The 24,791-nt window shown below is 37.3% G+C and overlaps 1 protein-coding gene across 1 annotated transcript in view; it reads left to right on the forward strand.

The window, feature by feature from the left end:
- HMCN1 (hemicentin 1) overlaps positions 1-24,791 on the forward strand; it is a 552,382-nt gene that overhangs the window by 399,758 nt on the left and 127,833 nt on the right. The window contains exons 54-66 of the mRNA XM_004013873.6: positions 578-772; positions 3,083-3,196; positions 7,831-8,018; positions 9,716-9,812; positions 15,756-15,917; positions 16,871-16,984; positions 17,094-17,296; positions 17,597-17,678; positions 17,789-17,920; positions 18,250-18,399; positions 21,275-21,434; positions 24,081-24,205; positions 24,418-24,601. Coding sequence (XP_004013922.3) covers positions 578-772; positions 3,083-3,196; positions 7,831-8,018; positions 9,716-9,812; positions 15,756-15,917; positions 16,871-16,984; positions 17,094-17,296; positions 17,597-17,678; positions 17,789-17,920; positions 18,250-18,399; positions 21,275-21,434; positions 24,081-24,205; positions 24,418-24,601 — 1,906 coding nt within the window. The remainder of the gene's footprint in view (positions 1-577; positions 773-3,082; positions 3,197-7,830; positions 8,019-9,715; positions 9,813-15,755; positions 15,918-16,870; positions 16,985-17,093; positions 17,297-17,596; positions 17,679-17,788; positions 17,921-18,249; positions 18,400-21,274; positions 21,435-24,080; positions 24,206-24,417; positions 24,602-24,791) is intronic.

Consider the following 24,791-nt stretch of genomic DNA (forward strand, 5'->3'; position numbering starts at 1 on the left):
TAACGCCTTGTAGAATTGTGCTGAATACTAAATAAGATAAATTATTTTCTTAGTTCATAGTTCTCACCCAGAAAACTTTGAGAATGTCTCTTTATTTTTGTTAATACACTTTTTAATCTTGGCTACATATCTTCTTTGGCTTTCTTAATAAGACAAACCACTGGGAAATGCTCTATTGAGCCAATATTTTCTAATGGTTTCTCAAAATTAGTTTTCCCTGCTATAATCATATTCTTTAGCCATGTTTATTATATTAAGAGTAGGTCCTTCCTAAGGACAGTCTATCTTCTAAGTGCTAGATCCTTTGAACAGGAATGGAGAGCAGAACATGAGCGCAACATTCTGAGCTCCATACTCTTGCTTTTCCGCTGGAGAACCAGCTCTGACTTCCGTCTGCTACTTTTTATTTTAGCTATGGGCTGAGTTGGTAGGTGTGTAAGTACTTGAAAATATTTTCATATTGTCTAATTTATTACACGTACAAATCACTCTTGTGAAAATACCAGCCAAGATCTTTCTTTAATGGATTGACACTGTCATTTACATGAATCCAAAATTTCATGTCTTTGCTCCATAGTTCCTCCAAGTTTTCAGAAGCTCTGGGAAATAGGAAACATGGTGGACACTGGCAGGAGAGGTGAAGCCAAGGACGTGATCATCAACAATCCCATCTCTCTCTATTGTGAGACTAACGCTGCCCCCGCTCCTACACTGACATGGTATAAAGATGGCCACCCTCTGACCTCAAGTGAGAGAGTACTGATTTTGCCAGGTAAACACGGTTAGGAAGAGGGTGAAAATCTGAATCTCTGTCAGATGTGATTTCCATTTACTGAAGTGAAGTGAAAGTCACTCACTCGTGTCCGACTCTTTGTGACCCCATGGACTATACAGTCCATAGAATTCTCCAGGCCAGAATACTGGAGTGGGTAGCCTTTCCCTTCTCCATAAGACCAGTCGAATTGATTGATTTTATGGCCACTGGTATCTATGTACCTTCAAGCTAGGAGAGTCTAGGCTGAAAATTTGACATAGGATAGAACACCTTTAATTTTCAGATCTACTATGGAATCATTCTATCAAGTTAAAGTCTTTTGGCTCCAAGTGCCTCCATTTTTCTATATAGTGAGATGAAATAATCAGCTCTGTTTCTATACATTATTAATGATAAATTCTAAAGTATATTTGCAGATAGTTACTACTTAGTTATTAAATGCATTTCTCATAAATCAATCATAAAGATTATTAGTTTCAGATATTTCAGTTATTACATAGTTTATGATGGAAAAAGAGATGTTTAAATTGTGGAATAATAATATTTTCAAGGCTTCTGTTTACTTTTAGCAAACATTCAAATAGGCTTGTCAAAATTTATCAAACTATACATTTAAAGTCCAGTGCCTTCCACTGTATGTAAACTTCATCTCAATTAAATAAAAGAATCTTGGATTAAAAAAAGAGACTAAATAGAAATGATGACTAGATATAGTATGTGATCCTATATTGGATCTGAGCTTAGGAAAAAAATAGATATAAAAGACAATGTAATGATAATGAAATTTGAATATGGACTCTGGTTCAATAGTAGTTTTCTTCTTGATTTTACATATTGATCATTATACTATCATTCAGTTCAGTTCAGTCACTCAGTTCGTGTCTGACTCTTTGTGATCCCATGAACCGCAGCACACAAAGCCTCCCTGTCCATCACCAACTCCCAGAGTTCACCCAAACCCATGTCCATCGAGTCAGTGATGCTATCCAACCATCTCATCCTCTGTTGTCCCCTTCTCCTGCCCTCAATCTTTCCCAGCATCAGGGTCTTTTCAAATGAGTCAGCTCTTCGCATCAGGTAGCCAAAGTATGGGAGTTTCAGCTTCAACAACAGTCCTTCCAATGAACACACAGGACTGTTCTTCTTTAGGATGGACTGGTTGGATCTCCTTGCAGTCCAAGGGACTCTCAAGAGTCTTCTCCAACAAAAGCATCAATTCTTTAGTGCTCAGCTTTCTTTATAGTCCAACTCTCACATCAATACATGACCACTGGAAAAACCATAGCCTTGGCTAGATGGACCTTTGTTTGCAAAGTAATATCTCTGCTTTTTAATATGCTGTCTAGGTTGGTCGTAACTTTTCTTCCAAAGAGTAAGCGTCTTTTAATTTCATGGCTGCAGTCACCATCTGCAGTATTTTGGAGCCCAGAAAAATAAAGTCAGCCACTGTTTCCACATCTATTTGCCATGAAGTGATGGGACTGGATGCTATCATTATATAGGGATTATCCTTGTTTTATGAAATATAGATTTGTGAGTATTTAGGGGTAAAGATGAAACATGTTAACAATTTGCTCTCAAATTTTAATATATATATATGTAATCTTTTTCTAAATCATTTGAGAGTATTATATATTTATATATATAAATAAAAGTTAATATGTACATATATATGACAGAGATCAAACTAATGGATTGAAATATAAATACTTGATAAATATAGATAAAATTTTATATAAATATTGTGACTTTTCTCTGTTTGAAATTACACCATCATGAAAAGTTTGAAAATATATTATTCTTTCAAAATCATATGTATAATGGTATACTTTATACCTTTTATATCCTTGGCTATTATTTGCTCAAATCAGTACTTGTCTCCAACAGTGTAAACTTCTTTTGTTGTTGTTGTTTGTTACTGTATAGTCAGTACGTCATGTCTGACTCTTTGTGACCTGCTGGGCTCCTCTCACATGTGTTTAGAATTTTATGTAAAAGCAAGAAGTCACCACATAACAGCATTCCACATGGAACATGAGCAGGGCATAGAGCAACATTGCTCCCTATAGGAAAATCTACACAAGCTCTTTAGTTCTCAGGAGGTCTCATTTATATGCTGGGTCACTTTTCAGCAATGCACTGTGTGGTATAAATGTGGTATGTGGGGTTAACAGTGGAACACTGGATGGAGAGCCTTAAAAGAAAATGTGAGGAAGTCATTAGACCTGAAAAGTTATATCTCTGTTTATGACCACTTTCACTGTAAGATTTAGAGAAGTAAACGTATGTATTGGGATCTGTTTTCAGGAGGGCGAGTGTTACAAATTCCTCGGGCTAAAGTAGAAGATGCTGGGAGATACGTGTGTGTGGCTGTGAATGAGGCTGGAGAAGATTCCCTTCAGTATGATGTCCGTGTACTCTGTGAGTTTGTTTTTTGCTTATGATGCATTCTTTCTCTCAAAAGTTTTTTGAGGGACTAATGTTTGCATGACGTTGCACTCAGCATTTTAGAGACATAAGCAGAAACTGATAATTCTCCCAGGGAGTTGTCGTATACAAATTGAGAACACCTTAGTTAGTATGCCTGAACTATCAAATAAGAAACTGGCTTAAATTAAAAAAGAGAGAGAGAGAGAATCACTGATCCATGAACCTGAAAACTCCCAGGCTGCAATCATGTCTAACTTCTGTGATTCAGAAGAGATCCACTGAACTTTCTCCTGGCTTGCTTTTCTTTCCCAGTATTTACAACTGAAATCCTAAAATTGGATTTCTGTGGCTTTAATTGGCCAAGCATGAGTCACATATCCATATCTGAACCAATTACAGAGGCCAAGAAGCCTCACTGATAAGGCATAATTTATATGTCCACCCTTGGACCATGGACATGTTATGAATGCATGGACTGAGAGTAGAAGTATTGTACCTTTAAGGGGAAAGAGAGGGGATGGTAGAAGAAGCAGGAAAAAAGTAGACGTTTTCATTAGAAGGAGCTAAGCTGGAGAAGTAGCCGTGGGAATGTATAGGAATCAGTTGGTATGATAGTTTTTATAGAGGAAGTGATTAGACTATATGAAGCGGTAGGCACTTATCTGAGAGTATAAGATGAAACAGATTTTTGTCCTGTGTGATTGAGAAAATTACAGAAAGAGTAATAAAAAGAGAAGATTTAGGAAAACAACATGACTCGAGAAGAATGAAATCAGCATTGTTTTGGATATGTTGAATTTAGCATGGTACCAAGATACTCAGGAAGATGTTGAAAGAGACGTTGGAAATATGGAACTACAACACAGGAGGGAGAATTGAACTGAGGATATAGGTTTGAAAGTTGTACACCAACAAGTGATATTCAGAGGTATTAGATTTTTCAACAGAAAGTGTTATAGATAGAGTGGAAGATCAAGAAGATCATTGTACCATCATTTACAAGTAGGAGACAGGACAAAGAAAGTAGATTAGAGGAGGACCAATCTGAGGAGTTTATGAAATCTACGAAGTCATAGAATCCAAGGCATAGAAAAGGTTATCCAGAAGTGGGTTTAGTATGGAATGCTAAAGCAAATTTCAGTTCAGTTCAGTTGCTCAGTCATGTCCGACTCTGCGACCCCATGGACTGCAGCATACCAGGCTTCCCTGTCCATCACCCACTCCCGGAGCTTGTACAAACTCATGTCCATCAAGTCCGTGATGCCATTCAACCATCTCATCCTCTGTTGTCCCCTTCTCCTGCCTTCAGTCTTTCCCCGCATCAGGGTCTTTCCCAATGAGTCAGTTCTTTGCATCAGGTGACCAAAGTATTGGAGATTCAGCTTCAACATCAGTCCTTCCAATGAGTATTCAGGACTGATTTCCTTTAGGATGGACTGGTTGGATCTCCTTGTAGTCCAAGGGACTTTCAAGAGTCTTCTCCAGTACCACAGTTCCAAAGTATCAATTCTAAGGCACTCAGCTTTCTTCATAGTCCAACTCTCACATTCATACATGACTACTGGAAAAACCATAGTTTTGCCTAGACGGACCTTTGTCAGCAAAGTAATCTCTCTGATTTTTAATATGCTGTCTAGGGTTAGTCATAGCTTTTCTTTCAAGGAGCAGGTGTCTTTTTATTTAATGGCTATAGTCACCATCTGGAGTGATTTTGGAGCCCAGGAAAAGAAAGTCTGTCACTGTTTCCCCATCTGTTTGCCATGAAGTGATGGGACCAAATGCCATGATCTTCACTTTTTGAATGTTGAGTTTTAAGCCAACTTTTTCACTCTCCTCTTTCACTTTCATCAAGAGGCTCTTTAGTCCTTCTTCACTTTCTGCCATAAGGGTGGTGTCACCTGTGTATCTGAGGTTATTGATATTTCTCTCAGCACTCTTGATTCCAGCTTGTGCTTCATCCAGCCCGGCATTTCACCTGATCAACTCTGCATATAAGTTAAATAAACAGGGTGACAGTATACAGCCTTGACGTACTCCTTTCGTAATTTGGAAACAATTCATTGTTCTGTGTCGGGTTCTAACTGTTGCTTCTTGATCTGCATACAGATTTCTCAAGAGGCAGGTAAGGAGTTCTGGTATTTCCATCCGTTTAAGAATTTTCCATAGTTTGTTGTGATCCATACAGTCAAAGGCTTTGGTGTAGTCAATAAAGCAGAAATAGATGTTTTTTCTGGAACTTTCTTGTTTTTTCGATGATCCAATGGATGTTGGCAATTTGATCTCTGGCTCTTCTGCCTCTTCGAAATACAGCTTGAACAACTGGATGTTCTTGGTTCATATACTGTTGAATCCTAGCTTGGAGAATTTTGAGCATTACTTTGCTAGCATGTGAGTTGAGTTCAATTGTGAGGTAGTTTGAACTTTCTTTGGCATTGCGTTTCTTTGTGATTGGAATGAAAACTGACCTTTTCCAGTCCTGTGGCCATTGCTGAGTTTTCCAAATTTGCTGGCATATTGACTGTAGCACTTTCACAGCATCATTTTTTAAGGTTTAAGATAGCTCAGCTGGAATTCCCAGGAGCTCACTATGGCTCAGATCATGAACTCCTTATTGCAAAATTTGGACTTAAATTGAAGAAAGTAGGGAAAACCACTACACCCTTCATACAGTTCAGTCACTCAGTCGTGTCCGACTCTTTGTGACCCCATGAATCGCAGCATGCCAGGCCTCCCTGTCCATCACCAACTCCTGGAGTTCACTCAGACTCACGTCCATCGAGTCAGTGATGCCATCCAGCCATCTCATCCTCTGTTGTCCCCTTCTCCTCCTGCCCCCAATCCCTCCCAGCATCAAAGTCTTTTCCAATGAGTCAGCTCTTCGCATGAGTTGGCCAAAGTACTGGAGTTTCAGCTTTAGCATCATTCCTTCCAAAGAAATCCCAGGGCTGATCTCCTTCAGAATGGGTTGGTTGGATCTCCTTGCAGTCCAAGGGACTCTCAAGAGTCTTCTCCAACACCACAGTTCAAAAGCATCAATTCTTTGGCAGACCTAAATCAAATCCCTTACAATTATACAGTGGAAGTGACAATTAGATTAAAGGGATTAGGTCTGATAGACAGAGTGCCTGAAGAACTATGGATGGAGGTTTGTGGATCAACCATCCCCAATAAAAAGACATACAAAATGCAAAATGGTTGTCTGAGGAGGCCTTACAAATAGCTGAGAAAAGATGAAAACCTGAAGGCAAAGGAAAAAAGGAAATATATACCCATTTGAATGCAGAGTTCCAAAGAATAGCAAGGAGAGATAAGAAAGCCTTCCTAAGTGATCAGTGCAAAGAGATATAGGAAAACAGTTGAATGGGAAAGACTAGAGATCTCTTCAAGAAAATTAGAGATACCAAGGGACTATTTCATGCAAAGATGGGCACAATTAAGCACAGAAATGGTATGGACCTAACAGAAGTAGAAAATATTAAGAAGAGGTGGCAGGAATACACAGAAAAACTGTACGAAAAAGATCTTCATGACCCAGATAACCATGATGTTGTGATCACTCCTCTAGAGCCAGACATCCTGGAGTGCAAAGTCAAGTGGGCCATAGGAAGCATCACCACGAACAAAGCAAATTTAAAGAAATGAAAACTAAAAAAGGTCATTTGGCTTTGAAACTAAAAAATCATTGGTGAAATTCAAAAGATCAATTTTTTTTTTTAGTATGGTGTAGTACTCAACCACAGACCAGAAGGATGTATACTGAGCAAATAATCAGATGGAAAAGGAAAAAATATAAACTACTCTTAGGAGATTTTGAAGAGGCAGGAAGACGTGAAATTGAGTTGTAGGAAAGCGCTTGTCTGAAATAATATCTTTAAGAGAGTTTTGAACTTGCTTATAGATCAAGGAAAATGCTCCAACAGACAGGGACAGGTTAGTTTCTAGTGTGTGTGCAGATGGGAGGAAGGTGCAAGATTGATGGAGCAAGTCTTAGAATAGGTGAAAAATGCAGTCAAGAAACCAAGAGGGGTCAGCTAGGGTTCACTACCTTCCATGGTAGTGAAATGCCATCCCTTGAGATGGTAAGGATATGTGGGAACACATATCAAATGTATTTAGTCCTTTCCTTAAGTATGAGAGTAAGAGAAACAGTGGTTGGGGTGGTGTTTTGGGCCCATGGAAAACAGAACATTTGACATTTCCACCACGAGGGAGGGGTGTATAGACAGTCAAACATTGAAGTTGGAGCTACTTGGTTTCATCATTGCTTTCTGCACCCACCCTCATCAACCTGGGATCAGAGATTAAAAAAAAAAAATTATAATGTGACCTAAGGGTGGGGAGGGGAGCCTGTGAGGGTGGTGCAGAAAGGTAATAATTAGTATTAACCTAAATGGGAAGCAAACTTTGGGAGTCCAGCATAGGTGGGGAAGGAAAAAGTAAACCCAAATTTACATAGTTTTTAATCACCACCGTGATTTATTAATGTAAAATGTTACTTCAGGATCATGGATTCTTCAACTTTTGCTTCTCTCTTATCCCAAACTTTTAAAAATTGTCATAAAGCTAGAATAATTTAGAAAGGACTTTGCTTCCTGTCTTTTCTCTTTGTTTCAATCACTTATTAGTGCCGCCAGTTATCAAGGGAGCAAATGGTGATCTCCCTGAAGAGGTCACCGTGCTGGTGAACAAGAGTGTGCTGATGGAGTGTTTATTCAGTGGCAGTCCCACACCAAGGAGTTCCTGGCAAAAAGATGGGCAGCCCTTGCTAGAAGATGAGCGTCATAAATTTCTATCTAATGGGAGAATTCTACAGGTAACAGTAAACAATCTAATTTAAAAATAGCTATGAGTTTGTATTTTATAATCACTGTGTTTTGCTTTTAAAAATAATTTGTACTGGTTTATAAATATTTGTGGACTTCCCTGGTAGCTCAGCTGGTAAAGAATCTGCCTGCAGTGCAGGAGACCCCGGTTCGATGCCTGGGTTAGGAAGATCCCCAGGAGAAGGGATAGGCTACCCACTCCAGTATTCCTGCCTGGAGAATTCCATGGACAGAGGAGCCTGGTGGGCTTCAGTCCCCATTTATGAAAAAACAACACATCATAAAAAGGATATAAAATACAATTATTCTTCCTCATTCTTTTCTCATTATCACTGGTGACCACTGTTAACAGTTTTATGTGAATATTTCCAGAATTCATCTGTACATTCACACACATACACCTAAATTTACTGTAATATGGCCTCTGTGTTAAACATCAAATTATAAGTGAATTATTATAATCTTTTCATTGCATATTTCTGATGATAAGATTCTAGATGGTGTAAGGTTCTATGTAGATTAAAATTTGTCCTCTGTTGGCAAAGAGTTGATAATAATAGAAACCATATAAATATCCTGAATTACTGTGTACTAATGGGCATGTCTTATTTTTTTCTTTTCAAGTGTCCGAAAAGAAAGATAGGCACTTGTAGAAATAACGCCAACTCTTTTGTTAGGACACAACTTAAGAAATTATTTCTTGAACATATTAATGATGTTCTGTAGGTCCAAGAATTTAAGCATCAGGGAATCCAACCCAGAACATATCTCATGGAGTTCTTAAAAAAAAAAAAAAAGTATGGGATTCACTGCTTATAAGTAATCTTGAATTTTCTAAATATCTTCTAAACATCATGACTTTTTCTATGTGATGCACGTTAAACCTCTAGCTAAATGCTAAAATATTTCCGTTGGCTAGAGCTAAAAGATATGTAGATCAATAGAAATGTCTGCATAATTTAAAGACATAGCTACTATATTCTTGCCGTGTAAAACCACTTCGAACAGCTTAAAATAATAGGGATTTATTCGGCTCACAAGCCTTCTTTCTGGTTGACTGGGCGATTTTCTGGTCTTGGCAAGGCTTACTCAAGTGTCTACATACTGTGGGTTGGATTTAGTGGCTCTGCTGATCTCAGCTGGGCTCTTGCATGTTTCTGGGGCCTCAGTTGCAATAACTAGGATGACCCTTCCCATGTGATCTCTCACCTTCCAGCAGGCTAATCCTGGTTTCCTCAAAGAGTGGTGGCAGGCTTCCAGATGAGTGGGGGGAAGTGCACAAGGCTTAGGTTTGAAATGGAACACTGTCACATCCATCACACTCTGCTGGTCAAAGCTGATCACAAGGCCAACACAAATTCTACATCTTTATCCCACTTCCTGATGGGAGGAATTTCCAGTGATGTAGTCACATGGGCAGGGATGTAGATGGGGAAGTGGGAGAAAGACTTGGGACTTTTCTTAGTCAATATGCCAGTATGTACAAAATTGCCTTTTCTGATTAGAAATCTTTATAAATATTTATTTAATTGACCTCATAAAAACCAGCATCAGCCATGCTACATATAAAAATTCTTTATTATGTTTATCTGGTATTAACTAGAAAGAATATGGATTGTTTATTCTCAAAATTGACAAGCTGCTTTCTAAAAAGTTTTAGTTGAAATTGCTTCATTTTCCCCCTTAGGTTCTAAATAGTCAAATAACAGATATCGGCAGATATGTGTGCATTGCTGAGAACACAGCTGGAAGTGCCAAAAAATATTTTAACCTCAATGTTCATGGTAAGAGCTCAGTTCCAAAAACATCTGTTAGAGTATGCTTGAAAAAGCAGGAAAACTGTGTTTTAGATTATGTAGGCTTATTTCCTATTTTTTAACTTGAACAATGTGTGGAGCCAGCATTCATTCAGTCTTTCCCCTTCTTTCTTTCTTACCACAGCTTATGGGATTTATAAAGTACAAATCTTTTAGGAAGACTGTTTTTATATTATTTCAGTCCCCTAAGACAAAGTAGTTACTCCTATGTATTTGAAAGTTAAAAAAAAAAAATCAAAATTTGAAATCCCAAAGAGTGTAAGTTCATATGAAGTAAGAACCAAAAATAGCTCTTCTACTCATGAAAATTTACCCACTGGGCGTGATTGGAACCAGTTTCTGTCCTCAGTTATGGAATTCATGTTGAATTACACCCTCCAGAACTTAATACACTCCCCAAGGAAGAAAAAGTCACTTTGTGTAGTTTAATAATTCCTAAGAACCATCCATATATCTAATTCATTTATCAGATTTTAAGTTTTCGATAAATGCTAGACACTCCATAAATACTAGTTTTTTTTGCTTTTGCTAAAAATGCTGTTGGATGTCAACCATAAATAATTTTATTTTCATGACACACAGCTGCTTCCAGAATATTAAATTGGAAATGGTGAACAATTATTATAACATTTTCTTTAACTGTTTGATTCACATGGCTCAGCTGGTAAAGAATCTGCCTACAATGCAAGAGACCTGGGTTCAATCCCTGGGTTGGGAAGATCCCCTGAAAAAGGGAAATGCTACCCACTCCAGTGTTCTGGCCTGGAGAATTCCATGGACTGTATAGTCCATAGGGTCGCAGAGTCAGACTCAACTGAGCGACTTTCACTTACTCTCACTCTGTGATTCATATACCAGATTCTAGCTCATTTTGAAAATAGCAGAAATTTGACATGAGTGAAACATTTCTTCTTTCAAAAGACTTTTATTTATCGCAATGGATATTCTTTTGTGGTGTGATATGTAGGAAGTATTGATGTCTAGCAATGTCTGGTACTGATGCTGTGTAACAGATTTGAGGCAGTGCTATCTTTGTAGTCCCAGTGCTTAGAAACTTTTGTTGAGTAAATCTGACCAAAATGGTAATAATGTATTATGATTTTCCAGAAAAAGTGAATTAAACAGTAATAATCATTGTGAAAGTATACATTCTAATCGATAAAGTACAGTAGAATAAATGTTGAAAAATAAAAGTGTTGATTATTTTTCCTGATCCCCCAAGGCAGGATTCATTTTTCTTTCTTTACATGGTCAAAAGCATCTTGTAAAAACAAAAAAAAACCCAGTTTTAGTAGTTACAGATGCTACTTTATTATCTTTCTATGTCAGTATCTTCACCTCTATCTTAAAACTTTATTATAAATTCTGTAGACAAATGGTTATTTCTTATGGACCTTGGTCTTCCTAAACCTAAGGACATGGTAGTTGCTAAACAAATATTTGTTGTTCCTTGATTATATTTCCTTTATATCCAGTTTCTCTTCTTAATGTATAGCAGAATTGTCTGAGTTGGGAACCTTGCATGAATTGAGAGGCAGCTGCCATTAGTGTTTACTGTTAAGAATGGGACAGGAGGGCTCTCCTCTGTTGCCAGTTCATGGTGTCTTGATCTCCTGACTGCATTAGGAATCCATACTTCATATTGGATTAAATACTGGAAAATCCATGTAGGGGAGAAGCCATTTAAATTGCTTCCCTAAAACCATACCATTTGTTTCCCAGCAGTGCTTGTTCTGGTTGGTCTCTAACCTTCAGTCTGTTGACCTCCAATGTTTCCCAACCCTCGGTGTCTTTACTTTCCTTCACATCCAGCCTGACCTTCATTGACCAGCATATTGATTACTGCTCTTAGCCCATGTCTTCTCAGTGCTCTTGCTTAATAAAAGCTCAGGTCCACATATAGCAACGCAACATACTGACTGCTTGATACCTACAAGATGACGTGCCAGGTGTTTTTATATATGTTATTTTACTTAATTATCTCAACCCCAGGTGGTTTGGTCCTATTATATATCTCTTTTACGGATGAAAAAGATGAGCCTCTGTGAGATAAACATGGCCAAAGTTACACAGCTGGCAAATACAAAACCAGTATTTTAACTCAGGTAGGCTGCAGTCCGTGGGGTCGCGAAGAGTCGGACAGACTGAGCGACTTCACTTTCCCTTTTCACTTTCATGCATTGGAGAAGGAAATGGCACCCACTCCAGTGCTCTTGCCTGGAGAATCCCAGGGACCGGGGAGGCTGGTGGGCTGCCGTCTATGGGGTCGCACAGAGTCGACACGATTGAAGTGATGCAGCAGCAGCAGCAATCTGATTCCAGAGGCTTTAAGCTTAGCTGCTTTTCTGTATTACCTCTCAACTGAATTCTGTATGTATACCCAGTTAGGTAACCCTAGCTGGAGAAACTCTTGGCATCAGGAATATTGGAGTTATCAATTCACAGGTACTGCTTGAAATGAGCTCTTTATACTGGCTGGGGTGCATCCTTATGTCTCTACTTCAGAGTGACTCACACCTTCTCGAATGCCAGATGGCCCCTGTCTTAGCTCGGGCAGCCATTAACAAAATACCAGAGACTACGTGGTTAAACAAGAAGAGTTTATTTTCTCACCAGTCTGGAGGCTGGAAAGTCCAAGATCAAGGTTCCAGCAGGATTCAGCTTTGGTGAAGGCTCTTTCTGGCTTGAAGATAACCAGTTTGTCTTCATGAGGCCCTTCCATGAGCACACATGGACGGAAAAAGCAAGGAAGCTTTCAGCTGTCTTATTTTTATAAAGACAGTAATCTGGTAGGATCAGGCTTATGACCTTTATGACTTCATTTATGTTTCACTTCTTCAAGTCCCTGTCTTCAAATACAACCACACTGAGAGTTAGTGTTTTAGTATATGAATTTTTGGGGGACACAAACGTCAGTCCATCACAGCCCACCTCTTACTTTCAGTCAATACCCTTGCCTCCTGTTTTACAGGGAAAAGAGAAGGCGTATTGCAGAAACCACTTCTAATTCCTACCATCAAGTTGACAATATCAGCTGTGTCTGATATTGCCATTTCTTCTTTCCTTCTGTTACAACACAGAATGGAAGAGTTCCTCTGCCTTCCAAAGGCTGACTTGGCTCTAGATCCCTGCCGCTACCCCCTCAGAAATCCCACAGTCTCCTCTCTTCCTCTCCAGTACTGAAATTCACACTTTTACTGGCTCTTTCCCAAGAGCACTTAAATTTACTTCTCTCTTCCCTCTTAAAAAATAAAAATAAACTCTCCCTTGGACCTAGTATTTCCCTTCAGCTGCCTCCCTCTCTTTGCCCCGATTTCAAAACAACCTCTAATCGCTGTGTATATTTACCATCTCCATCTCCTCACTCCTGCTCATTCCTCCCACCGCTACTCACCAGATTTCACCCCCACATCTCCAATGAAGCTGCTCACTGAATTCAAGAAATGACATCAAAAATCCAGTAGGCATTTTCCAGGCTTTATCTTTCTTACTTTTGAGCATTTGACATTCTTGAGCATTTGACTATCTTTTTCAAAATTTCTCTTCCTTTGGCTTATGTGATACCTACGTCCTTTATTTATATCTTTCCTTTCCAATCTCTCATTGCCAGTTTCCTTTGTTAGTTCCTCCCTTCCTACTTGACTATTACTCATTATTTTTCTAAGCCCTCAACCTCATTTCTTCAAGCTCTTCCTCACGCATCATGTGATCTCATGAATTCCCAAATTTCAGATACCATTTATGTGCGGATAGTTGGCAAAGTTTTATCTCCAGCCAGGTCACCCTCAGGAACTCTAGACTCTTCTATTCAGATATTTACTTCATATCAATACAAATGTGTGATAGTCATTCGTAAGACCACGTGTATGTAACTGAGCTTATTCCCTTTTCCCCAAAATGTGTTCCTCCTCCAGGGATCTGTGTCTCAGTAAAGGGAATCACCATCTTCCCACTGTTCAAGCCAGGAAAAGGAATGCCATCCTTGATTCCTCCTCCTCCTTAAACCTCACACGCAAAGCATTGAGTCCTGGATATTCTACCACAAAACATCCTGGATCCACTCACTCTTCTGTTCATTCCGACACCATCCTGAGCATAGCTCTGTAATCTTTTGCACTTATCACAGCAATAGTCACCTAACTGGTCTTTCTGAGTCCCTTTTAGCCTTCTCACCAATTCCCTCCACTGTGGCCAGATTGGTATCTTTTAAGTGAATTTTTGAGTAAACCATTCTTCTGCTTTCCTTCCCTTGGGCTATATTTCAGTGTTCTTAATGATGCCCAGAAGACCCTGTAGGACTTGATCCTACTTAGTCCTTGTATCTTGTCTACTCTCCAGCCTAACTCCCCAACAACCTTGCTCTTCAAACTCTGGTCAGGTCAGCCTTCTGGTGCCATATTCTTTTTCCCATTTGGACCATTGTATATGCCATGCTATCTTTCTGGAAGGTATCCCTGTTTTCTGTCTTCTTGGAGAACCCCATGGACAGAGGAACCTGACAGGCTACAGTCCACAGAGTCACAAAGAGTCGGACATGGCTGAGCAACTAGGCATGCACACTTGTAATTACAAGGCAGTATCAGATGGTGGCTAAGAAGAGGGCTCTAAACCAGACACCAGTCTCTCCCAGTGACTGTGAAACCTTAGGCAAGATGCTAATCTCTCTCTGTCTCAGCTTCCTCATCTATAATAAGAGGATAAGAACTGTATCTAACACATAAGTTTTACGAGCTTTCAATGAAATGGCATTATAAAGTGTTTAGTGCCTGGCACAGCATAATCACTCAAAAAAATGTTATCTGTCACTTTTTTGCTCAGTGTCACTACCACCAAATTATTCTTTATAGTCTATTATATTTTTGTACTGCATCAGCACTTAGCACAGCATCTGAAATAAGTATCAATGAATGGTCCTGAAAATTAGTGATTAAAAGTTTGATAGTAATATTTAAAAAGCAATTTTGTCTTTTTGATCTTTTTTTGATGCTGTTTTAATACCTCAATCTGAATATAATACATAGAAAGAATAATATAGAGTATAATATAATAATAGAATGTTACATTACATTCTTTATCTCATGTCTTACTATCTTTGCTAGCCTGAGCGAGACCTATCTCTGCCTTTAAATCTATTCATTCATTCATATATTCATTCATTTTTAATGCCCATTCCTCACTCCTGTTCCCACCCCAGCCCCACTTTGGAAGTCATTTGAATCCATAATATTATTCCTTCAATATGCATGTGTTCTCATAAAAACATCTATTGTTCCATAAATGTGTGTTTTAATACACATAATTGTCATTTGCATTGTTAATCTTATTTGTACTCTTCTTTTTTCTGTACTGCTTTTGCTTTTGGAATTCTTTTTTGGTGTTGAACAATAAGACGTTATATTGTTTATTTCTTAAATATTTTGCTCATCTTGAAAGTCATTTATTTACATTGTGGAAATTATCTGTATAATTTACAGATAGATACCCTAAAATAAAATGTCTAGTATTACTATAAACAAGAAAATAAAAACTTTAAGGATATAATATTAAAAGCCAGAATATTCAAATATATTTAATAAAAAGCAGTATTAGATCTTTGTACATTGACAAAACCATCTTAAGAACTTCCAATTACATTTTACAAATAAAATGCACAATAATTCTGCCTTTAAAAATTCTAGTATTTTCTTTCAATTGGAAAAAACAAAACTGATGTACATGAATTTGATGAAGGCATTAGGGAATTCTAAGAAGAAAGGTAAATAATTAGTATCATTAACTCAGTGCTTTAGCAGAGTATAGTGGTTGGGCTTATATTAATAAATTGGAGTATGTATTATTGATAATCTCATTTTTCACTTTTAATATGTTTAATATTAACATATTTCACTTTTAATATATTTACTATTATAGTTCCTCCAAGTATCATTGGTCCTAACCCTGAAAATCTCACTGTTGTGGTGAACAATTTCATCTCTTTGACCTGTGAGGTCTCTGGTTTTCCACCTCCTGATCTCAGCTGGCTCAAGAATGAACAGCCTATCAAACTAAACACAAATGCTCTCATTGTGCCTGGTAAGGAACTTAGTACTCTTTTAAAGTAGGCAACACTTTCTCATTTTTCTTTATTTTTAATACAAATGGAATTTCAACTTAGTCTCTTTCCAGACTTTTGTCTTGCTACGTTCATTTGTTCACGTTAAATGCCTCTCTCTAGCCGTTTGGGGCTGTTAGGATGAAACCGTGTAGACTTTTATGAGTTGAGTGGGAATGTACAGTAACAAGGTCTGCTTCAGAAAATTATGAAATTTGGGAACAGAGCTGCTTACTAATCCCTTGGGGATGATAAGTTTACGAAATAGTGCTTTCATTGGATAAATTCACTGGTTGTTTTTAATCAGTACTAAAGCTCCTGAAGGGTAGATAAATTGACTAACAGAGGATAGCCACTTCCGTACCGTGGGAGATTTAAACCAGAAATACTTAACGTATACTGACTGTAGTACAATTATTGTTTACTCAGAAGAATCTGTATGAAACAGTTCTGTTATCCACATTTGGTTACTGGAGATAAATTTTTAATAATTTTTTCTTTTAGAAGGAAGCAGAGTAAGTAATGGGCTTACCTGGTTGCTTAGATGATAGAGTCTACCTGCAGTGTGAGAGACCTGAGTTCAATCCCTGGGTGGGGAAGATCCCCTGCAGAAGGGAATGGCAACCCACTCTAGTATTCTTGCTGGAAAATTCCATGGACAGAGGAGACTGGTGGGTTATAGTCCATGTGGTCACAAAAAAGAGCCAGGCATGACTGAGTGCCTAGCACTTTAACTTTCAGAGTAATAATGAAAGGATCCAAGGATCCAAGAAAACTGATTGAATTCTTTCATTTTGTATATGAAATGCTTCTATTAATATATATAGATTTCTCTCTAAGGGAAAGGATATATTTTGTTATTTATCTTGTTGATAAACTAGTTATTACAACAATTTCTATACCGCTCTTCAATTTGCACTGTATTTGCCCACAGGTGGTCGAACTTTGCAAATTATCCGGGCCAAGGTATCTGATGGTGGTGAATACACTTGTATAGCTATCAACCAAGCTGGGGAAAGCAAGAAAAAAGTTTCCCTGACTGTTTATGGTTTGTTTATACTCTTCTCATAAGAGTCTTTCATTTTTAAACTGGTATTAGGTATTTTCTATCTGCGCATCTTAATGGAAAAAACAAAACCTCTGTTTTCTTCCTTCAGTGCCCCCAAGCATTAAAGATCATGGAAGCGAATCTCTTTCTGTAGTTAATGTAAGAGAGGGGACCTCAGTATCACTGGAGTGTGAATCGAATGCTGTCCCGCCTCCAGTCATCACCTGGTATAAGAATGGACGGATGCTAACAGACTCTGCTCCCCTGGCGATTTTGGCCGATGGACAAATGCTGCACATCGCAAAAGCTGAGGTGCATCTTTTATTTTTGTTTGTATGTCATGCGTGACTCCTCGGTGGGATTATGGAAGAGAGAATTGGAAGTTGTATCTTTCCTTTACTACACTAAAAAATTATTTTCATTAAAAAAAATTACATCATCAATGCCATTATCTTCATTTTTTCATTTAAAAGAAAAAGCAGGATTGTAGAAGGCAATTAGGACTGGGGCATTTGAGCATAAAGATGACTGATGATTTAATCTACACTTGAACAGTGTGATTGGTCATCTGTAACTTAATGGAGCACATACAATAGTATCTTTTTCTTTTAGGTATCTGACACAGGCCAGTATGTATGTAGAGCTATAAATGTAGCAGGACGGGATGATAAAAATTTCCACCTCAATGTATATGGTGAGCATCTGCCTCTAATACAAGTCTTTTTTCCCCCAGATATGCAAATGAAAGAAAGTATCCTGAATTAATTTAATGAGGACACATGATTTTCTTCTGTCTTTTTACAGTGCCACCCAGTATTGAAGGGCCTGAAAACGAAGTCACTGTGGAGACAGTCAGCAATCCTGTTACTTTAACATGTGATGCTACTGGACTCCCACCTCCCTCCATAGCATGGTTGAAGAACCACAAACCCATAGGTAATGTAGCTGTGCATTTCTTATGATTGTTTTCTTTTGCTCCTCATTCATTAGGTTAATAAACTAGCACATGTTCAGTACTGTGCACATAGCTATGTTTAGTTCAGAAAGCCTAATGTACTAGAATATAAACTTACAAAAGAGTCTTCATTTTACAGAGATTTTTCTCCTTGTCTTTTTCAAAAACTAAGGCGGTCCTTTAAAATCAAAGTACAAAGGGAGGACCTTTAAGAAATACATTTATCACATAAAGTCAGACATTTTTATGGTGAATTGTAGAGACATTAAAATAAAAGCTTTTTTATGATTTGCTTTGTTTCTACCACTAGAAAATTCTGGCTCACTGGAAGTTCATATTTTGTCTGGGGGAAGCAAACTCCAAATTGCCAGGTCCCAACATTCAGATAGTGGAAACTATACATGCATTGCCTCAAATATGGAGGGAAAAGCACAGAAAAATTACATTCTTTCAATTCAAGGTATGTGGGGTACACTCTGATCTGTCTTCAGTTTCCTTATTCCATTCTATTTATAGTACAAAATAAGTGTATATCTAAACAGATCATTTATAATTGATTCAAAATATCTCTTTTGTGTGTTTTGGATATTGTAGTCTTTTCAGTTTATTGAGATTTAAGTGATGTAAAGAACCATATCATTTTAGAGTACACAGCATAATGATTTGACTTACAAAACATCTTTTTTTTTAAGATTTTGTTTCATGTGGACCATTTTTTAAAAGTCTTTATTGAATTTATTACGCTATTGCTTCTGTTGTTTTATGTTCTGGCTTTTTGGTCATGAGGCACAAGACACTTAGATCTTAGCTTCCCAGGCAGGGTTCAAACCTGTACTTCCTGCATTGTAAGGTGAAGTCTTAACCACTGGGGCATCAGGAAAATCCTCAAAATATCTTTAGATAAACAAAAAATACTATGAATTTTCTGTCCTGCATTTACCAGTAGGTAGAGTTTTCATGAAAATGTACATAAATGTGAAGAAAAGAGTAGTAGAAATTTCAAAATCTGTTTTTCCATGTGTCCTGAACTGTGTACCTTCCTATAGTATGTTTACTTCTTCACTTAGAGCTGGAATAATTTATTTTGATACTAAGCCTATAGAGTCTCTACTTATATAGATATGTAAGATTTATCTCATGAAGAGATTAAATATGTCCTAATTACTGATCAAGGGATGGGTAAATGTAAATAATCGTGAATCTAATTGGAGGTGAGAATAAAGAGCATTAATTTATCCAAAAAATACTTAATTAACATCTATTATGTTCCAGCATAGAATTGAGCGCTGCAGGGAGAACTTGCATCTTTTTGATGTTCAGCAAACCCTCGGATATTATAAATTGAAATGGAAGTCTAACTTGAAACCAAGTAGAAATGCTTGCTTTTTCCAATTTCATTATAGTTATTGTGAAAAGAATTTGTCCTAAGTTTGTCCAATGCAATTGTGAATATGTATTATCTACTTGCTGTGTGCTCTGCTGAAACTAACCACAGAAAAATTGAAATTTTTTCCAGTTTTATTGAAATATAATTGACATGTAACATTGTATAGGGCTTCCCATTCTTTACTCAGAGGTAAAGAATCCACCTGCCAATGCAGGAGACACGGGTTCAGTCCTGGGATGGATGCTTATAATCTTTATAGCTAAAATTTCCCAAAATAAATCACCTTCTATAATCTTTGTATTATCACAAGGAAGAGGAAATGGCAACCCACTCCAGTATGCTTGCCTGGGAAATCCCATGGATAAAGGGGCCTTCTGGGCTACAGTCCATGGGGTCGTACAGAGTTGGACACCATGTAATGACTGAGCATGCACCAACATTATACAAGTTTAACGTGTACAACATAATGATTTTATATATGTATATGGTGCAAAGTGATCACCACAGTAAGATTAAAATCCATCCCCGAAAAATTGAAATTAAAGAAAAATCAAAATTAGTTTATGAATATCAGTGGTTTTTCCTATTAGTGATGCTGAAGATTTTAGAAGCACAAAAGGAAATACAGCTGTTCGGAGATTCAGTGTCAGAAATTACATGCCTAATTTATGTTTAATGCATTAATAATAATAGATGCCACTCATGGAGTATGTGGTATGATCAAAGATTTTTACCAGACATTTTGTATGTGTCTTAAGACTATATAGATGCTATATATGCACGAGGCCTAGTCCATGCTATGCCTTTGTTGTTGCTTTAGCTGCTAAGTTGTGTCTGACTCTTTTGCGACCCCATGGACTGTAGCCCGCCAGGCTCCTCCGTCCATGGGATTTCCCAGGCAAGAATACTGGAGTGGGTTATTATTTTCCTTCTTCAGGAAATCTTCCCAACACAGGGATTGAACCCACATCTCCTGCATTGGCAAGTGGGTTCTTTACCACTGAGCTACCCAAAAGCCTGCTTTCCTGTATTTGACACTTATTATGGGATGTCTCATTAGCATTCTTATTGATTCAACTTCTTTGGTAAATATAAATTTAGTATAATTATTCTTATCTTCTGGACAACTGAAATGAGATTTGGAGAGATTATGCAGTGGTGTCTTGGTAAATATCTAACAGTTGACTCTGCAAATAAAATGGTCTTGACTTGGAACCAGTCATCTGTCAATTTCTGTGGTGTGAGTATTTCCATGGTGGCCCATTTCAAGCTACCGCTTGAAATGATGGCACTGAACATGGAGTTGTAAAGATATGCAAATCTGGCTCTTGCAACTTGGTGTAAACTGCCTCCACTATATGAACCACACCACTGTAATTATTAAGAAGAGTAATTCAAATGTGTTTCTAATAGAATTGTCAACATTTTCATTATCCACTATTTCTTAATTGAATCATTAAAGTGAGGAAGAAAGATGCTAGTAAAAGAAATAGAGGTGATTGAATCTTGAATAATAAGCTATTTGTTGTTCAGAATAAAGAGCATTTAAACTGTATCATAGAGAAAGAAATACTCAATTCAGATACCTTCCTCAGACTTATGCTAAACTTTTATAAAACAGATTCTCCTGAACTGTATTAATTCTGAGCTATCTATTGAGGCTTTAATCAGGAGTGATTCTCTCTGGCCAAGAAGGGTGCTCATGAAGTAGATGTGTCAACAATCCCATGACTAAATAATTATATCAACTTACAGTATAACAAGAATATTGAAGTGATTCCTATACTTACTTTTCAAGTAATTTCTGACAATGGCAAGAGTTTGATCTTGAACCACAATCTAGGAAGAATATGACATAAAAATAGCATATTGTTCTATGATTCTGTTGTATTCATAGCATTTGCACTCTTATGCCTTGATAATGAAAGTCTTAATTATTTCTCCAAAGTTCCTCCAAATGTTGCTGATGCTGAGATTCCAAGTGAAGTCAGTGTCCTTCTTGGGGAAAATGTTGAGCTGGTCTGCAATGCAAATGGCATTCCCACCCCACTTATTCAGTGGCTTAAAGATGGAAAGCCCATAGTTAACAGTGAAACAGAAAGAATTCGGTATGTGTAAAAAGAATCTTTGTGCCATTAATTGTGTCTTCTACAATGCTTTATGCTTCAAATTTCACGTGAATAATAGTGAATTCAGTCTCTTTGGAACTTGGCTATCATTATATTCAGAAAGAAAAGGATACAGTTTTAGAGAGCTGGACACAGATATTCTCTTGGGAGAATCATTCAAAAGTATCTGCATATGCATGTGTTCTTTGTCTTTATCTTTATCTTTCAACTCTGTTATAAAATCTCCCTACATGTTCATTTCTGCAAGTGTTAGTTAGCTGTTGTAGATTTTATTCCTCTAATTCCAGAACATTTATTCCAAAGTCTACATCATAAAAATAATTAGTTTTTCTTTCTTGCTAACATCAAATCAATTTCATCCTACAAACGATTCATCAGTCATCTCTTAGATGTAATTTTGTGTCCTAAAATCACCAGACCGCCAGACATGCCATAGTGCTTGGCTCATTTTGAAAGAAAGATACTATCATCATAACCTGGTTCATCCCTTGTAATGTGTCCAGATGCCGTTTTTAGTTGACTCTTCATGCCACAAACCTCATAGAGATGGAATGATAAATGTTACAGGCTTCCTGATACTTTCAACAAATGTATTTTGAAGGACAATCCATTATTCTATACTCTGCTGGATTATTTCTTCACAAAGTCTCATAATATATATACACCAGAGTAATTGTAATTACTTGAAGAATTATATATACCTTGCATGCACCTTACTCACTCAGTCATGTCCGACTCTTTGCGACCCCACGGACTGAGGCCTGCCAGGCTCTTCTGTCTGTTGGATTTTTCAGGCAAGAATCCTGGAGTGGGTTGCCATTTCTTTCTCTAGGGGATTTTCCTGACTCAAGTATCAAACCCATGTCTCCTACATTGGCAGGTGGATTCTTTGCCACTGAACCACCTGGGAATCCCTTATATATACCTCAGCAGGCATTAATTAAATGTATTACAAATGTTATTACTTTGAACCAATATTTTAAATTTAGGGGTTTGCAGTATATTTTCTACTCAATGAATTAAATGTATACAATTTATGGAAAAATAAATTTTTTTCCTTGAAGTTTTATGTTAAAATTTAAATATTAGTCCCCTTTACAAAATTAGGTGAATTGCCAAATAATGTTTTAGCTTAGAGGTACATTTTGCATTTCACTTCTCTGGTTGGACATCCCTCAAAAGTTAACCAATATGTCATTATTTTTATTAAATCAGCTGTGATATCAACCTAGTTCCAAACCGAGTACTAGATAGTTGGTGGGACTTTAAGTTATTCTAAAAGGTAATATTTATACCTAGGAATTTAGGATCTATTACTTCTCCTCTTACAGTAAGATCTCAAATATATTTATTCTTATTTTCAATTTTTTGATTATTTGTTCCCAGCTCCACAATATATGTAGGTTTGTGAGGGGGCCAATTTATCCACCAAATGAAATAATTTTTCCAAAGTTAACTTAGTGTTTTCCTTTAGTTGTGGCAGCTTGCTTTTTGTTTATTCACATGGTTAAACTCATGGAATTTAAAAATTTATGTTTTCAAAAATAAAAAATAAAATAGACCCAGATAATAAAATTATACTTCTCAATAATTATATTTAATAATATGATATAGTAGAAATGGAATATTTACTCTTGACCCTGGGAGAATGTAATAAAATGGCTATTATAAGAATAACCGTAGATAGTAATTTAACCTCTTTATAAAACATAGGAAGTTTTATTTGATAATAAATGGTGTGTGAATAGAATCAGTAATGTAATAATCTTAATTTAGATATTATTGATAATGTAATCATATTGTTAGTATTCACTATTATGTTATTCAAAGAGAAAGCTATAGCAATTTGTGGGGAAAAATTTGCAAATAACACCCATACATAAATACTAAGCTGTTGTCACTGTTTAAATAAGTTATTCCATCTTGCTCCTTCAGTTCAGTTCAGTCGCTCAGTCATGTCCGACTCTGCGATCCCATGAACTGTAGCACGCCAGGCCTCCCTGTCCATCACCAACTCCCAGGGTTCACTTGGACTCATGTCCACTCGAGTCAGTGATGCCATCCAACCATCTCATCCTCTGTCATCCCCTTCTCCCTTGCCCTCAATCTTTCCCAGCAGCGGGTTCTTTTCAAATGAGTCAGCTCTTTCTCATTAAGACTAATACTAAGTTGTTTATAGCTAGATTTTTCACTTTAATTTCTTATTAAAATATTATAAACATTCTTCAGTTTTTATACCAAAATTTTATAATTTTCATTTAATTCAAACCTTATATTGATAAGTAATGACAAAACATTCTATTTCTGAGAAAAACATGCCTTTGCCCATGATTTGGATAGAAAAGTTCCTGATGTTCATTTCCTTTTCCTCAGAAGGAGGCAGCGGGTGTATGGCACCTGGTACTGCAGAAGTTTAGCTGGTTACCTGAAACCACCTTCAGTTTCACTAGCTCTGACTTCCATGTACTTAATGAAAAAGATTTGAACCATTATATCCAAGATGAAGATGCATTTTAGCGTGACTCTTTTTTTCTTTTTAAGAATATAATAATCCAAGTGAGTTTTCCAGGAATAGCTAGCTCCATAAAAATCATCTCAGTGCATCTGTTATTCTCTCTCCTACAGGGTGACTGCAGACGGCAGCACATTAAACATTTACGGAGCTCTCCCATCCGACAAGGGGAAGTACACATGTGTTGCTACTAATCCTGCTGGAGAAGAAGACCGGATTTTTAATTTAAATGTCTATGGTAAATATGAAATTTCATCCTCTTTTGGTTATGCTGCCTTAGAATCTATCAGACGAAATAAAGCCATAGGTGTCTGAAGCATTTAGTTCTAAAATCTGATGTCCTTGTTATTTCCTTTTAGGATATAAAGCAGAAATATGAGTAAATGTAGTTGAATGATTTGAACTAGTAATAAACCCATTCCCTCCTCTCTCATTTTCTGCATGACATAGTTCCACCTGCAATTAGGGGTAATAAAGAAGAAGCAGAGAAATTAATGGCTTTGGTGGACACCTCAATAAATATTGAATGCAGAGCCACAGGAATGCCTCCACCACAGATAAACTGGCTTAAGAATGGACTTCCTCTGCCTCTCTCCTCCCATATCCGGTTGCTCTCTGGAGGACAAGTTATCAGGTCAGCTTTTATTGTGTGTGATTTGCTACACGGAGTTACTGTAATTGTAAACCTTAACTTTGGTAAACTTGTTAAGTCGGTAAAGTTGGCTCCCTGATAAAGAATCCGCCTGCAAGAGATGCAAGAGACGTGGGTTCAATCCCTGGGCTGGGAAGATTCCCCTGGAGGAAGAAATGGCAACCCACTCCAG

The sequence above is a fragment of the Ovis aries genome, chromosome 12 (assembly GCF_016772045.2).
Source record: "Ovis aries strain OAR_USU_Benz2616 breed Rambouillet chromosome 12, ARS-UI_Ramb_v3.0, whole genome shotgun sequence".
In the NCBI taxonomy this organism is placed as follows: domain Eukaryota; kingdom Metazoa; phylum Chordata; class Mammalia; order Artiodactyla; family Bovidae; genus Ovis; species Ovis aries.